Below are 15,192 nucleotides of genomic sequence, written 5' to 3'. Positions count from 1 at the left end.
GGTGAATAAGAAGAAACAATAAACTGGAGAGAACAGAAGATGATGTTTGCAATGAATAGGTTCAAATTTATTGCTTTAAAACTGGGATTTGAGAAACATATTGGTTCAGTGCTTTACTTCCTACTTCCAGTTAGGCTTAGCGGAGAAAACCAAGTCTGTACTCTCTGCTTCATTCTTATATTCCTCGTACCTAGTATAGTGCCTGCACATATTCAGTGATCAATACATACTTGTTGGTTGAATAAATCAATATACAATCTTAAACATTCAAGGTCAGAGGAGTACAGCAACATCACTGAAGCACTATGGTAAGAAATGCTACTCCCCAAATGCTCCCAGATCACTTTTTTAAAAAATCAGAACAACAAAGAAAGTAGTAGAAACAAAAAAAGACTAAAGTAACTATAGAACAGAAGAGTCAGCAGATAAGTCATGTAGCCAGATTCAATAAACAATAATAAAAATCTCAACAAGCGGGGCGCCTGGGTGGCTCAGTCGGTTAAGCGGCTGCCTTCGGCTCAGGTCATGATCCCAGGGTCCTGGGATCGAGCCCTGCATCGGGCTCCCTGCTCGGCGGGAAGCCTGCTTCTCCCTCTCCCACTCCCCCTACTTGTGTTCCCTCTCTCCTGTCTCTCTCTCTCTCTCTGTCAGATAAATAAATAAAATCTTTAAAAAAAAAAAAAAAATCTCAACAAGCAAACAAAAGAGCAAGCATAAATGAAATAAGTTAACCCTTAATGCCCCTGCTTCCTCTTGTGTATTTCTCCCTCATTTTTATTTTTTAATTTTAATTACCCTAATATTTTCCCTTCTTATTTTTGGGCTGGAATCCTGCTCTCAGGCACAAATTAACATATTGCTTGTACTTGTGACTTAAGAAATGAAAGGCCAGGGGGTGCCTGGGTGGCTCAGTCATTAGGCATCTGCTTTTGGCTCAGGTCATGATCCCAGGGTCCTGGGATCAAGCACCGCATCGGGCTCCCCGCTCCGTGGGAAGCCTGCTTCTTCCTCTCCCACTCCCCCTGCTTGTGTTCCCTCTCTCACTGTGTCTCTCTCTGTCAAATAAATAAATAAAATCTTAAAAAAAAAAAAAGAAATGAAAGTCTGGGCACAATCTTAATGTATCATTTCTTCATCTTTTAGGACCTTTATAGGCAAAGTGTGGTCCATAGACCAGTAGCATTGGCACCATTGGGAACTTGTTAGAAATGTAGAATTTTTCAGGCTCCAACCCAGACCCAAATAACAATTTCCATTTTAATAAATGCCCAGGTGATTCATATGCATGTTCAAGTCTGAGAAGCATTGTTGTAGGTGATAAAAAGACAAGGATCAGGTGCCTGGGTGGCTCAGTCAGTTAAGCGTCTGCCCTTGGCTCAGGTCATGACCCTGGAGTCCAAGATCGAGCCCTGCATTGGGCTCCCCGCTCAGTGGGGAGTCTGCTTCTCCCTCTGACCCTCCCTCCTCTCATGCTTTCTCTCTCTCAAATAAATAAATAAAATCTTTAAAAAAAAGACAAGGATCATTTCTGAGGATCTTACATACAGGATAACAAAGACACACTTCTGGGAAGACAAGAGAATTTTTAAAAACCTCACCATTAACAGTCAAATGAGACATCAGCTCCTTCATGTCTTCTTCTGTGAGCTCGATCCCCTCATTTGCTAGAAATTTGTCTAAGTCCTGGATATCAATCACCTCTCCTTAGAAAAATTAAGAAATAAATTGTAGAAATATTATAGAACTATCTATAAAGGATGAAAAATGTTATCTGTACTTATATATATGATTGCTCACATATGCTCAGGATTCACAGGAGGGTCAGAAAACAGTCTTGTGTTGGGGTGCCTGGTGGCACAGTTGGTTAAGCATCCAACTCAGTTTTGGCTCAGGTCCTGATCTCAGGGTCCTGAGATAGAGCCCTGTGTCAGGCAGGCTCCGTGCTCAGTGCAGGGTCTGCACCCGGAGCCTGCTTGAGATTCTCTCTTCTCTCCCTGCCCCTCCTGCTTGAGCTCTCTCTCTCTAAAATGAATGAATAAGTCAAGCAGAGAAAGTCAATTATCATATGGTTTCACTTATTTGTGGAACATAAGGAATAGCATGGAGGACATTAGGAGAAGGAAGGGAAAAATGAAGGGGGGGCAATTGGAGGGAGAGATGAACTATGAGAGACTATGGACTCTGAGAAACAAACTGAGGGTTTTAGAGGGGAGGGGGGTGGGGGATAGGTTAGCCCAGTGATGGGTATTAAGGACGGCACGTACTGCATGGAGCACTGGGTGTTATACGAAAACAATGAATCGTGGATCACCACATCAAGAACTAATGATGTATTGTTTGGTGACTAACATAACATAATAAAATAAAATTAAAATAAATAAATAAATAAAATGAATGAATAAATTTAAAAAAAAAAGAAAAAAAGTTCTGTGTCTTTAATTCTGGTGGCTACAAAAAAGAAAGTACACCATGGGTTAGGAATTGACTGGTGACTTACTGCAAAATCCATAGCAAATCAAGCTGCATACAGGGATTTGGTTTTATTTTTACTCTTCCTCCTACTCTACTTGAAAATTCAGTGTTTTTCTATAGACCAGCTTTTAAGATTTTATTTTTATTTAAAAATATTTGCTTGGAGTTTGCTTCTCTGATCATTATGCATTCCAAGATTTTTATTCATCTCAACACAGAAGTAATTTTTTCTCATTTACCATAAAAACAATGCAACAACATTAAAGATTAATAAAGGGGAAAAATATAATTCTACTATCCTACCACAAAAACCATTGTAGTTTTTCATATTCCATTTCTGGCCTTTGACAATAAGGCTATACTTTCATTGTGTGGAAATCTAATATACACACAATTCTGTATTTTGCTTTTCTGACCTAATATTACATCATTAACATATTTCCAAATTGCCATATAATCTTTACAGTTAACATTTCAACACATGATATCCCACTAGCCTAGCAGGCCATGGTGTATGTAGTAATTCCCATACTGTTAGATGTTTAGGCTGTTTCAAATTTCTCTGAAAGGCTTTAGGCAGAGATTTTTTTTCTTTTATTCAGCTTAATTATTTCCAGAGGATAAATTCCTGGGAGTAGGGTTCGTGGGGGAAAAGGAATAGTTCTTTGGCTCTTGATACCTAGTACTATGTTGAAAAACTCTTTTGGGGAAAATTTCAGAGAATGTCATGGGCATTGATATATAAACACACATTAATTATTGTTTACCCAAGTTCGGAAGCATCCATAAAAACGGAACACATATGAAAGAATTTAAACATATATGAAGGGGAAATATTTTTCTCCACCAATTGCAAAATATTCAGATGTTATGTATAATATCATTTCATCATAGCTTGCAACTTACCCTTGATGCAACTGACAGTATCCATCAAATCATTCAGACCAACTGTTCTATCATCTGTAAGGCAAGGGAAATAAACTTCAGAATCAGATAAGCTGATATTACTGAGACCCTGAAACTATGAAGACCAGAAGAATTCAGCAATTTTTCCCCAAAATTTCCTTAGAATTTTACAGACTTATCCTCAGAGATAATAGTGCTATCTTAGAAATGAAGAAAGTTTCGATCTATAATGAATCATTCTTGTATCTCCCTTTTTCCTTTGCTTTAGAGACCACCAGAGTAACATTAAATTAAGAAGTGATTCATTACAGTAAGTATAGGGAGAGAGGACAAATGAACCTGACCCTGAGTATTTTTTTTTTATGTAGTCAGTTAATCAACAAATATTTAGGGGGTAGCTTCTATGTGCCAGGCACTTTGCTAGGCTTTGGGGATACAAAAGTAAACCAGCTTGCAGAGTTCTTGCTGTCAAGGAGTGTACATCTAGCAGAGGGAAACAGACAATTAACATGTAAACAAAACAAAAAGGATCATTTGAGGTACTGTTAAGAAGTTATCAAAATAAAATAGGGTTATATAATAAACAGTAATGGTAGGCTGCTTTAGACAGGGAAATCAGGGAAGGCCTTTCTGAGGAGGGTCTATTTGGGTTGAGGCCTGAATGATGAGAAGAGGATGGTCATGTAAAGAACTAGGGGAGGAACATTCCAACTAGAAAAACAGTACATGTGACAGCCTTAAGATGGGGATGAATTTGAGCTATTTACCTGGGCTGTCTAAGCTTCCTCACATAGTATCAATTGCTGCTTTTCGTTATGATTGAGGGGCAGAGAAAAGGCTGGTGTGACACAGGCCAGATCATGAAGGGCACTGTTGGCTCCTGACGATAAAGTTGGAATTTTGGTCTGGTTGCAACAGAATGTCATTGGAGGCCATGAAGAAGGGGAGTAATTTAACCTGATTTCAGCTTTCAAAAGATCACTCTGGCTGATGTGTGCAGGATGGGGAAACCGGGGGAATGGGGACTAGATAGGAGATGGTTTCAGTGGCCCAGGAAAGAGATATTGGTGTCTTGGGCTATGGCTGCAGCAGTAGAGGCAGTGATAAATGGATTTAGGACATATTCAGGTAGAGCTTAGATTTAAATGTGGGATATAAGGGAAAGGAGAAATCAAGGGAGAAAACTACTCATCTTCCTTAACCCCCCACCTTCTCACTCAGCAGGGTAGAAGGGATGCCATTACTGAGATGGGGAGGGCTTAAGGCTTTTTAAGGGAATTAATTACTATTCCATTAAATTCGTGATGCCTTTTGGACATCTAAGTGGAGATATCAAATAGATAGTTTGAGATACCATTCCTGACTTAGGGACGTTGAGCTAGAGATATATATTTGCTTTTATCAGCTTAAAGAAGGTATCTGACCCAATGAGACTGAATGCAATCTCCTAGGAAGAAGATGTAGATAAAAAAGACAGCCAAGAGTCTAGTCCTGGACACTTCATTATCTAGAAATCTTGCAGAGGAAAAAGTCAGAAACTGAAAAGGAAACTAAGAAGCTCTCAGTGAGGAAAGAAGAAAACCAGGTGAGTATGGGGCTTTAAAAGTCTGGAGGAAAAAAAATGTCTCAATAAAGAGGGGTTAGTCACTATGTCAAATGCCGCTGAGATATCAAGTAAAATAAGAACAGAGACTTGACCATGAATCTTGGGAAGAGATAGAGGTCACTGATGACTGAGGGCTTGTTCAGTTCCAGGTCAGGGAACGAGTGCTAAAGAGTGAATGGGAAGGTGCAATCAAAAATGGAGGCTCTCACTGCTAGGATAAATGAGGCAGAAGAGAAAAATTAGTGATATAGAAGACCAAATGATGGAAAATAAAGAAGCTGAGAAAAAGAGAGATAAACAACTACTGGATCATGAGGGCAGAATTCGAGAGTTAAGTGATACCATAAGACAAAACAACATTAGAATAATTGGGATCCCAGAAGAAGAAAGAGAGAGAGGGGCAGAAAGTATATTGCAGCAAATTATAGCAGAGAACTTCCCTAATTTGGGGAAGGAAACAGGCATCAAAATCCAGGAGGCACAGAGAACCCCTCTCAAAATCAATAAAAATAGGTCAACACCCCGACATCTAATAGTAAAACTTACGAGTCTCAGAGACAAAGAGAAAATCCTGAAAGCAGCTCGGGAGAAGAGATATGTAACCTACAATGGTAGAAACATTAGAATGGCAACAGACCTATCCACAGAGACCTGGCAGGCCAGAAAGGAATGGCATGATATATTCAGAGCACTAAATGAGAAAAATATGCAGCCAAGAATACTATATCCAGCTAGACTGTCATTGAAAATAGAAGGAGAGATAAAAAGCTTCCAGAACAAACAAAAACTAAAGGAATTTGCAAACACAAAACCAGCCCTACAAGAAATATTGAAAGGGGTCCTCTAAGCAAAGAGAGAGCCTAAAAGTAACATAGACCAGAAAGGAACACAGACAATATACAGTAACAGTCACCTTACAGGCAATACAATGGCACTAAATTCATCTCTTTCAATAGTTACCCTGAATGTAAATGGGCTAAATGTTCCAATCAAAAGACACAGGCTATCAGATTGGATAAAAAAACAAGACCCATCAATATGCTGTCTGCAAGAGACTCATTTTAGACCCAAAGACACCCCCAGATTGAAAGTGAAGGGGTGGAAAACCATTTACCATGCTAATGGACACCAAAAGAAAGCTCGGGTGGCAATCCTTATATCAGACAAATTAGATTTTAAACCAAAGACTGTAATAAGAGATGAGGAAGGACACTATATCCTACTTAAAGGGTCTAACCAACAAGAAGATCTAACAATTGTAAATATCTATGCCTCTAACATGGGAGCAGCCAATTATATAAGCCAATTAATAACAAAAGCAAAGAAACACATCGACAACAATACAATAATAGTGGGGGACTTTAACACCCCCCTCACTGAAATGGACAGATCATCTAAGCAAAAGATCAGAAGGAAGTAAAGACTTTAAATGACACACTGGACCAAATGGACTTCACAGATATATTCAAAACATTCCATCCCAAAGCAATGGAATACACATTCTTCTCTAGTGCCCATGGAACATTCTCCAGAATAGATCACATCCTAGGTCACAAATCAGGTCTCAACCAGTACCAAAAGATTGGGATCATTCCCTGCATATGTTCAGACCACAATGCTTTGAAACTAGAACTCCATCACAAGAGGAAAGTTGGAAAGAACTCAAATACATGGAGGCTAAAGAGCATCCTACTAAAGAATGAATGGGTCAACCAGGAAATTAAAGAAGAATTTAAAAAATTCATGGAAACCAATGAAAATGAAAACACAACTGTTCAAAATCTTTGGGATGCAGCAAAGGCGATCCTAAGAGGAAAGTATATAGCAATACAAGCCTTTCTCAAGAAACAAGAAAGGTCTCAAATACACAACCTAACCCTACACCTAAAGGAGCTGGAGAAAAAAAACAGCAAATAAAGCCTAAACCCAGCAGGAGAAGAGAAATAATAAAGATCAGAGCAGAAATCAATGAAACAGAAACCAAAAAACAGTAGAACAGATCAACAAAACTAGGAGCTGGTTCTTTGAAAGAATTAACAAGATTGATAACCCCCTGGCCAGACTTATCCAAAAGAAAAGAGAAAGGACCCAAATCAACAAAATCATGAATGAAAGAGGAGAGATCACAACCAACACCAAAGAAATACAAACAATTATAAGAACATATTATGAGCAACTATATGCCAGCAAATTAGATAATCTGGAAGAAATGGATGCATTCCTAGAGATGTATCAACTACCAAAACTGAACCAGGAAGAAATAGAAAACCTGAACAGACCTATAACCACTAAGGAAATTGAAGGAGTCATCAAAAATCTCCCAACAAACAAAAGCCCAGGGCCAGATGGCTTCCCAGGGGAATCCTACCAAACATTTAAAGAAGAATTAATACCTATTCTTCTGAAACTGTTCCAAAAAATAGAAATGGAAGGAAAACTTCCAAACTCGTTTTATGAGGCCACCACTACCTTGATCCCCAAACCAGACAAAGACCCCATCAAAAAGGAGAATTACAGACCAATATCCTTGATGAACATGGATGCAAAAATTCTCACCAAAATACTAGCCAATAGGATCCAACAGTACATTAAAAGGATTATTCACGACAACCAAGTGGGATTTATCCCTGGGCTGCAAGGTTGGTTCAGCATCTGCAAATCAATCAATGTGATACAATACATGAATAAAAGAAAGAACAAGAACTATATGATCCTCTCAATTGATGCAGAAAAAGCATTTGACAAAGTACAGCATCCTCTCTTGATGAAAACTCTTCAGAGTATAGGGATAGAGGGTACATACCTCAATATCATAAAAGCCATCTATGAAAAACCCACAGCAAATATCCTTCTCAATGGGGAAAAACTGAGAGCTTTCCCCCTAAGGTCAGGAACCTGGCAGGGATGTCCACTATCACCACTGCTATTCAACATAGTATTAGAAGTCCTAGCCACAGCAATCAGACAACAAAAAGAAATAAAAGGCATCCAAATCAGCAAAGAAGAAGTCAAACTGTCACTCTTTGCAGATGATATGATACTTTATGTGGAAAACCCAAAAGACTCCACCCCAAAACTGCTAGAACTCATACAGGAATTCAGTCAAGTGGCAGGATATAAAATCAGTGCACAGAAATCAGTGGCATTCCTATACACCAACAACAAGACAGAAGAAAGAGAAATTAAGGAGTCGATCCCATTTACAATTGCAACCAAAACCATAAGATACCTAGGAATAAATCTAACCAAAGAGGCAAAGAATCTGTACTCAGAAAACTATAAAATACTCATGAAAGAAATTGAGGAAGACACAAAGAAATGGAAAAACGTTCCATGCTCATGGACTGGAAGAATAAATATTGTGAAGATGTCAATGCTACCTAGAGCAATCTACACATTCAATGCAATCCCCATCAAAATACCATCCACTTTTTTCAAAGAAATGGAACAAATAATCCTAAGATTTGTATGGAACCAGAAAAGACCCCAAATAGCCAGAGGAATGTTGAAAAGAAAAGCAAAGCTGGCGGCATCACAATTCCGGACTTCAAGCTCTATTACAAAGCTGTCATCATCAAGACAGTATGGTACTGGCACAAAAACAGACACATAGATCAATGGAACAGAATAGAGAGCCCAGAAATGGACCCTCAACTTTATGGTCAACTAATCTTTGACAAAGCAGGAAAGACTGTCCAATAGAAAAAAGACAGTCTCTTCAACAAATGCTGTTGGGAAAACTGGACAGCCACATGCAGAAGAACAAAACTGGACCATTTCCTTACACCACACACAAAAATAGACTCCAAATGGTTGAAAGACCTCAATGTGAGACAGGAGTCCATCAAAATCCTAAAGGAGAACACAGGCAGCAACCTCTTCGACCTCAGCCGCAGCAACTTCTTCCTAGAAACATCGCCAAAGGCAAGGGAAGCAAGGGCAAAAATGAACTATTGGGACTTCATCAAGATAAAGAGCTTTTGCACAGCAAAAGAAACAGTCCACAAAACCAAAAGACAACCGACAGAATGGGAGAAGATATTTGCAAATGACATATCAGATATAGGGCTAGTATCCAAAATGTATAAAGAACTTATCAAACTCAACACCCAAAGAACAAATCATCCAATCAAGAAATGGATAGAAGACATGAACAGACATTTTTCCAAAGAAGACATCCAAATGGCCAACAGACACATGAAAAAGTGCTCAACATCGCTCGGCATCAGGGAAATCCAAATCAAAACCTCAATGAGATACCACCTCACACCAGTCAGAATGGCTAAAATTAACAAGTCAGGAAATGACAGATGTTAGTGGGGATGCGGAGAAAGGGGAACCCTCCTACACTGTTGGTGGGAATGCAAGCTGGTGCAGCCACTCTGGAAAACAGTATGGAGGTTCCTCCCAAAAGTTGAAAATAGAACTACCATACGATCCAGCAATTGCACTTCTGGGTATTTACCCCAAAGAGACAAACGTAGGGATCTGAAGGGGTACGTGCACCCCGATGTTTATAGCAGCAATGTCCACAATAGCCAAACGGTGGAAAGAGCCAAGATGTCCATTGACGGATGAATGGATAAAGAAGATGTGGTATATATCTAGAATGGAATATTATGCAGCCATCAAAAGGAATGAGATCTTGCCATTTGCAACGGCGTGGATGGAACTGGAGGGTATTATGCTGAGCGAAATAAGTCAAACAGAGAAAGACATGTATCATATGACCTCACTGATATGAGGAATTCTTAATCTCAGGAAACAAACTGAGGGTTGCTAGAGTGGTGGGGGTTGGGAGGGATGGGGTGCCTGGATGATAGACATTGGGGAGGGTATGTGCTATGGTGAGCACTGTGAATTGTGTAAGACTGTTGAATCACAGATCTGTACCTCTGAAACAAATAATACATTATATGTTTAAAAAAAAAAAAAGAAGATAGCAGGAGGGGAAGAATGAAGGGGGGGAAATCGGAGGGGGAGTCGAACCATGAGAGACTATGGACCCTGAAAAACAAACTGAGGGTTCTAGAGAGGAGGGGGTGGGGGGATGTGTTAGCCTGGTGATGGGTATTGTGGAGGGCACGTTCTGCATGGAGCACCGGGTGTTGAGTGCAAGCAATGGATCGTGGAGCACTACATCAAAAACTAATGATGTGATGTATGGTGATTAACATAACATAAAAAAAAAAGAGTGAATGGGAGTGAAGAAGTAGAGACAAAAAGTAACCACAAGTTTAGGGTTTCTTTTTCTGAAGTATACTTGACACACAATGTTACATTAGTTTCAGGTGTACAACATAGTGATTTGACAAGTTTATACATTATGCTGTGTTCACCACAAGTGTGGCTAAGTAATGACAATGTTTTGAGAGGTTCTGCTGGGAAGAGGGACTAAGAGGTGGAGTGGTAGCAGCAGGGGATGAGGGGAAGACGAAAGCATTATCTGCAAGTCAGTGGCATCTCTAGAGAGATACAGTAGAGAGGGAGAAAGTGTTGGCACAGGAGAGAAAGGTGGGAAACTGCAGGAGTTCAGTCTTTGAGAAAGCAGGTGGGAAAGAGATGCAGGGCACAAGTGGAAGGGCCAGCCCACCATGGGAGCTGAGATTGCCATGTGGCTGGTGAGGAGCTAGAGCTGGAATTCTGCACTCTGTTCTGCTACAGCACCTGCTCAGTAGCACCAATTCATCACATTCAGTCGCTGAATGGAATAATGTCAGAGCAATGTGGACAGTGTTCATTCACACACATTTTTTCTTAAGTGAAAGAATTAGAATTAAGAATGTCAGAAGGAAAAGAAAAATTCTGGGTTGGCTATGGCAGGGGGCTTTTCAGTTCTATTTTAATAAAATTTTTAAAAATAAGTGCCTGTAATATAGGAAGGGGACCCAGGTTCACTGGCTCAGGGTTCTACTTCCATCTACATTATTTCAGAGCTGCAAGCTAGCTTTTCGACTCTTTCCTTGTGGGTGTGTGTGTATATTTTTTTAATAGTCTCCAGCTACTCTGAGCTTTTTACCTGGGCTGTCTAAGCTTCCTCACACGGTATCAATTGCTGTTTTTGTTAGTGTTCTGGTTACAAAGTGGTATACATTTTGAACGGGCTTCTCCAATTTTCCCCATAAGCTCACTTTAGTGGGCAATTTTAATTTTACAGAAAGGGAGGTTTTTCAGGCATTCTTACATTGTGCTACGGCAGAGATGTTTGCATAGTAAATAAACTGGAAGGATAAAGGTCAGAGAGTGGGTAGATGAAATAGAGATTTTGGGGGTGATGAAGTATTAAGTGAGGATAAGGTCTAGGTCCTCACCATGTGAGGAGCAATTAAGGGGATGGGAGTAAAAGATGATTGAAATTAGAGAGGTCAAGGAACAGGAAGCCAGGGTGTTGGATGAATGACTTATATCAGGCGTTAATTAGGATTTAATCAGGATTTCTTAACCTGGGGTCTATGGACCCTCTAATGATAGAATTCAGGGAATCCTTGAGTTTGAATGGGGAAAAAATACAGTTGACCCTTGAATGACATGGGTTTGAACTATACGGGACCACTTTTACGTGGACTTTTTTGATAAATACAGTACAGTTCTGTAAATGTATTTTTTCTTCCTTATGATTTTTTTTTTTTTAAGATTTTATTTATTTATTTGACAGAGAGAGACACAGCGAGAGAGGGAACACAAGCAGGGGGAGTGGGAGAGGGAGAAGCAGGCTTCCCACGGAACAGGGAGCCCGAAGCGGGGCTCGATCCCAGGACCCTGGGATCATGATCTGAGCTGAAGGCAGACGCTTAATGACTGAGCCACCCAGGCGCCCCTCTTCCTTATGATTTTCTTAATAACATCTTATTTTCTCTAGCTTACTTTATTGTAAGAATATAGTAGTGTTCCATGATTCATTGTTTTCGCATAACAGCCAGTGGTCCATGCAATATGTGTCCTCCTTAATACCCGTCACTGGGCTAACCCAACCCCCCCCAAAACCCTCAGTTTGTTTCTTGGAGTCTATAGTCTCTCACAGTTCGTCTCCCCCTCATACTGTATGGTGACTAACATAATAAAATTAAATTAAATTAAAAAAAAAGAATATAGTATATAATACATATAACATATGTGTTGATTGACTTATGCTACTGTTAAGGCATTCAGTCAACAGTAGGCTATTAGTAATTAAGTTTTTGGGGAGTCAAAAGTTATATGCAGGGTGCCTGGGTGGCTCAGTTGGTCAAACATCTGCCTTCAGCTCAGGTCATGGTCCCAGGGTCCTGGGATTGAGCCCCACATCGGGCTCCCTGCTCAGCAGGGAGTCTGCTTCTCCCTCTACCCCTCCCCCCTGCTCGTGATCTCTCTCTCTCTCAAATAAATAAATAAAATCTTAAAAAAAATAATTACATGCAGATTTCCAACTGCACAGTGGGCTGGTGCCCCTAACTCCCACATTGTCCAAGGGGCAACTGTATATCTTTATTTTCACTAATAACTAACTTAAATTTAGCATTTTCTTCAATTATTATTAGTGTAGTAGTAGCAAAACCTATGACTTTGTTAGTAATACAAATCACTGACACTTTCATATTATATGGTAGTTGTTGCGAATGTGTTGAAAAGTTGTTTAGGCTCATCACTACTTTAAAATTCTAATAATTATTAGATCTACTACTAGAACTTGTTAAATGTGTTAATAAGTGTTAATAATTGATATCTTTAATGTTTTGATACATTGTATTTTAATATAATTAGTTCCTTTGTAATCTTATGTATTTTGTTTTATGCATTTAAAAATATTATACTCAGAAGTGATCCATTCATCATACCGTCAAAGGGGTCTATTGCACAGTAAAGTCAAAAGCCCTAATTTATATGGAAGATATTGAAGTTGCCAAGAATAAGAACAGCAGTATTGGAGGAGGGAGCCAGTGAGCCCAGTGATTTCTTGTAAAACGCTCTAGTTGCATCTTACCTATTTATTTATATAAAGGTCATAATTAGTAAACAAATATTTATTCTATTAGGACTTATATTTTTTATAACTGCCAAAACTAATTTATAGGTCACAGAATTTCCATTTCTTCTTCCTTTTGTTCTTCTTCAACATCTTCTCCATCTTCTCCATTATCTTCACCACTACCACCATCATCATGACAAACATTTACTGAGTATTCTAGACACTGCCTGAAGTACTTAACATGTATTATCTATATTGATTTCAGAGCAAGAAGTGACCATAGAGAATCATTTAGTTCAGCTTCCCATTTAACATACGAAGACACTAACTAACATTTGGTAGGGTTAAATTATTTGCCAGCAATTTAGTGGCAGAACAAAGACCAGGCCTCAGTACAAAGAAATGCTAATACAATAGATGAGGCATGTAGCCTGGATTCACCAGGGAAAAGGGAATTTTTTCCCCCATTGATAATGCCAAATGACTTTTCCAAGAAGATATATAGCAATGGTAACTCTCACCTGAAATATGTCAGGGAGTCCCTTTCCTCATACCCTCACCAGAAGTAGACGTTATCAGTCTTGCTAATTTTTGCCCGTCCAATGAGTGAAAATAATACTGTTATTTTGTTTTATTTATATTTTCATGATTATTGATGAGGTTAGACATCTTTTCACATGTTACTGGGCATTTACATTCCTCTTTCATGAATTATCTATTTGTATATTTGCCTATTTTTCTACTCTCAGTATGTTTTTTTTTTATCAATGTGTGAAGGCTTTTTCTACCTTTGGGGTACGAGCTCTTTGCCTTACAACCATTTTCTCCTAATTCATCATTTGATTTCTGACTTTGTTAATTTTTCTCTTAAACGTTCCCTTATGAACAAGTTCCTTTATACATGAGGTAAAAAAAATGTCACTTTTCTTTCAGCGACTTATATGTGTGGCATTCCCAGGCATGGCTGAGTTTTGCAAGTAGTATCCCTAACAGATCTTTTAAAAAGCATTTTTGGAGATAGTATTTCCTAATAAGTCAGGATTAAGTTTTTCTATTTACATTTACTTCATTAAATACTACAAAGGCAGGCTACTTTCAGCAGTCCTGATAGAAGTGTTCACTATTTCTTTGAAGAGCAAAATGATGCCCGTAACACTCACCATCAGTTGACAGTTGGGCCATTAGTTCCTCAAGTTCCTCATCCTTGAGTTTAATCCCCATGTTTTCCATGACAGATTTAACTTTTCTGAGTTTGACCCTTGGTCCTTAGGAAAGAAGGGCATGGAATAAGAACATGAATATTGGTGCTTAAGGGTGAAAAATGCTAATCATGGTCATGCATCATAAATCCCAACTAGAGGGTAAACCACAAGGACACAAAGAAACTATTAATATATTTATCCCCCAGATTTAGATATGTTTATTGAAAGTAGGAAAAAATTGAGAAAGATAACCATTGAGAAAAAGGTAAACAGTAAACAGTATTTACCTTTATGGGGAGGTATGAGATTGGTGGGAGGTAGGGGGACTCTCACTTTTAAAAAAATTGAGATATAATTGACATATAAATATCATATCAGTTTTAATGATTTAGTATTTGTATATATTATAATGTGATCACCACAATAATTCTTGTTAACATCCATCACCACACAAAGTTACAAGTTTTTTCTTCTTGTGGTGAGAACTTTTAAAATCTACTCTCTTATACTTTCAAATATACAACACGGTATCATTAACCATAGTCACCATGCTTTACATTAGATCCCCATGACTTGATTTACACTTCTTTTATCAGTTTTCCAAGTGGTAGAATTGGATAGTTTTCTTGTAGTAGTTGCTGTTTTAAAAATATTTTTCCAATTAAAAATAAAAAATATAATTGTTTACAACAGAATTAGTATAAGGAGTAGAGATAGGATATTTTCCTTAATACCCATCCAGGGGACTTTGCTTCAGTTTTTTTTTTTTTTAAGATTTTATTTATTTATTTGACAGAGAAAGAGAAAAGAAGAAGAGAGAGCACAAGCAAAGGGAGCTGCAAGCAGAGGGAGAGGGAGAACAGGGTCCCCGCTGAGCAGGGAGCCTGATGCAGGGCTTGAACCCAGGACCCTGGGATCATGACCTGAGCTGAAGGCAAACGCTCAACCAGTTGAGCCACCCAGACACCCTTCAGTTTTCCATGAGAGGTGAACAGGGAGAATTGGCACATCTACCTGTGGTTGAAACAACAACCAGTTGTACAGTTCTGGGTGTTTACTAG

At 38.8% G+C, this 15,192-nt stretch overlaps 1 protein-coding gene across 1 annotated transcript in view; it reads right to left on the bottom strand.

Moving 5' to 3' along the window:
- The window catches only part of EFCAB3 (EF-hand calcium binding domain 3), a 35,820-nt gene extending 34,117 nt beyond the window's left edge, over positions 1-1,703 (bottom strand). Inside the window, exon 1 of the mRNA XM_078066474.1 lies at positions 1,599-1,703. Coding sequence (XP_077922600.1) covers positions 1,599-1,632 — 34 coding nt within the window. The 5' untranslated portion in view covers positions 1,633-1,703. The remainder of the gene's footprint in view (positions 1-1,598) is intronic.
- Between the last annotated feature and the right edge of the window lie 13,489 nt (positions 1,704-15,192).

This window comes from Halichoerus grypus, chromosome 2, assembly GCF_964656455.1.
Source record: "Halichoerus grypus chromosome 2, mHalGry1.hap1.1, whole genome shotgun sequence".
NCBI classification, from domain to species: domain Eukaryota; kingdom Metazoa; phylum Chordata; class Mammalia; order Carnivora; family Phocidae; genus Halichoerus; species Halichoerus grypus.
This window is presented reverse-complemented; position numbering and strand designations above follow the sequence as displayed.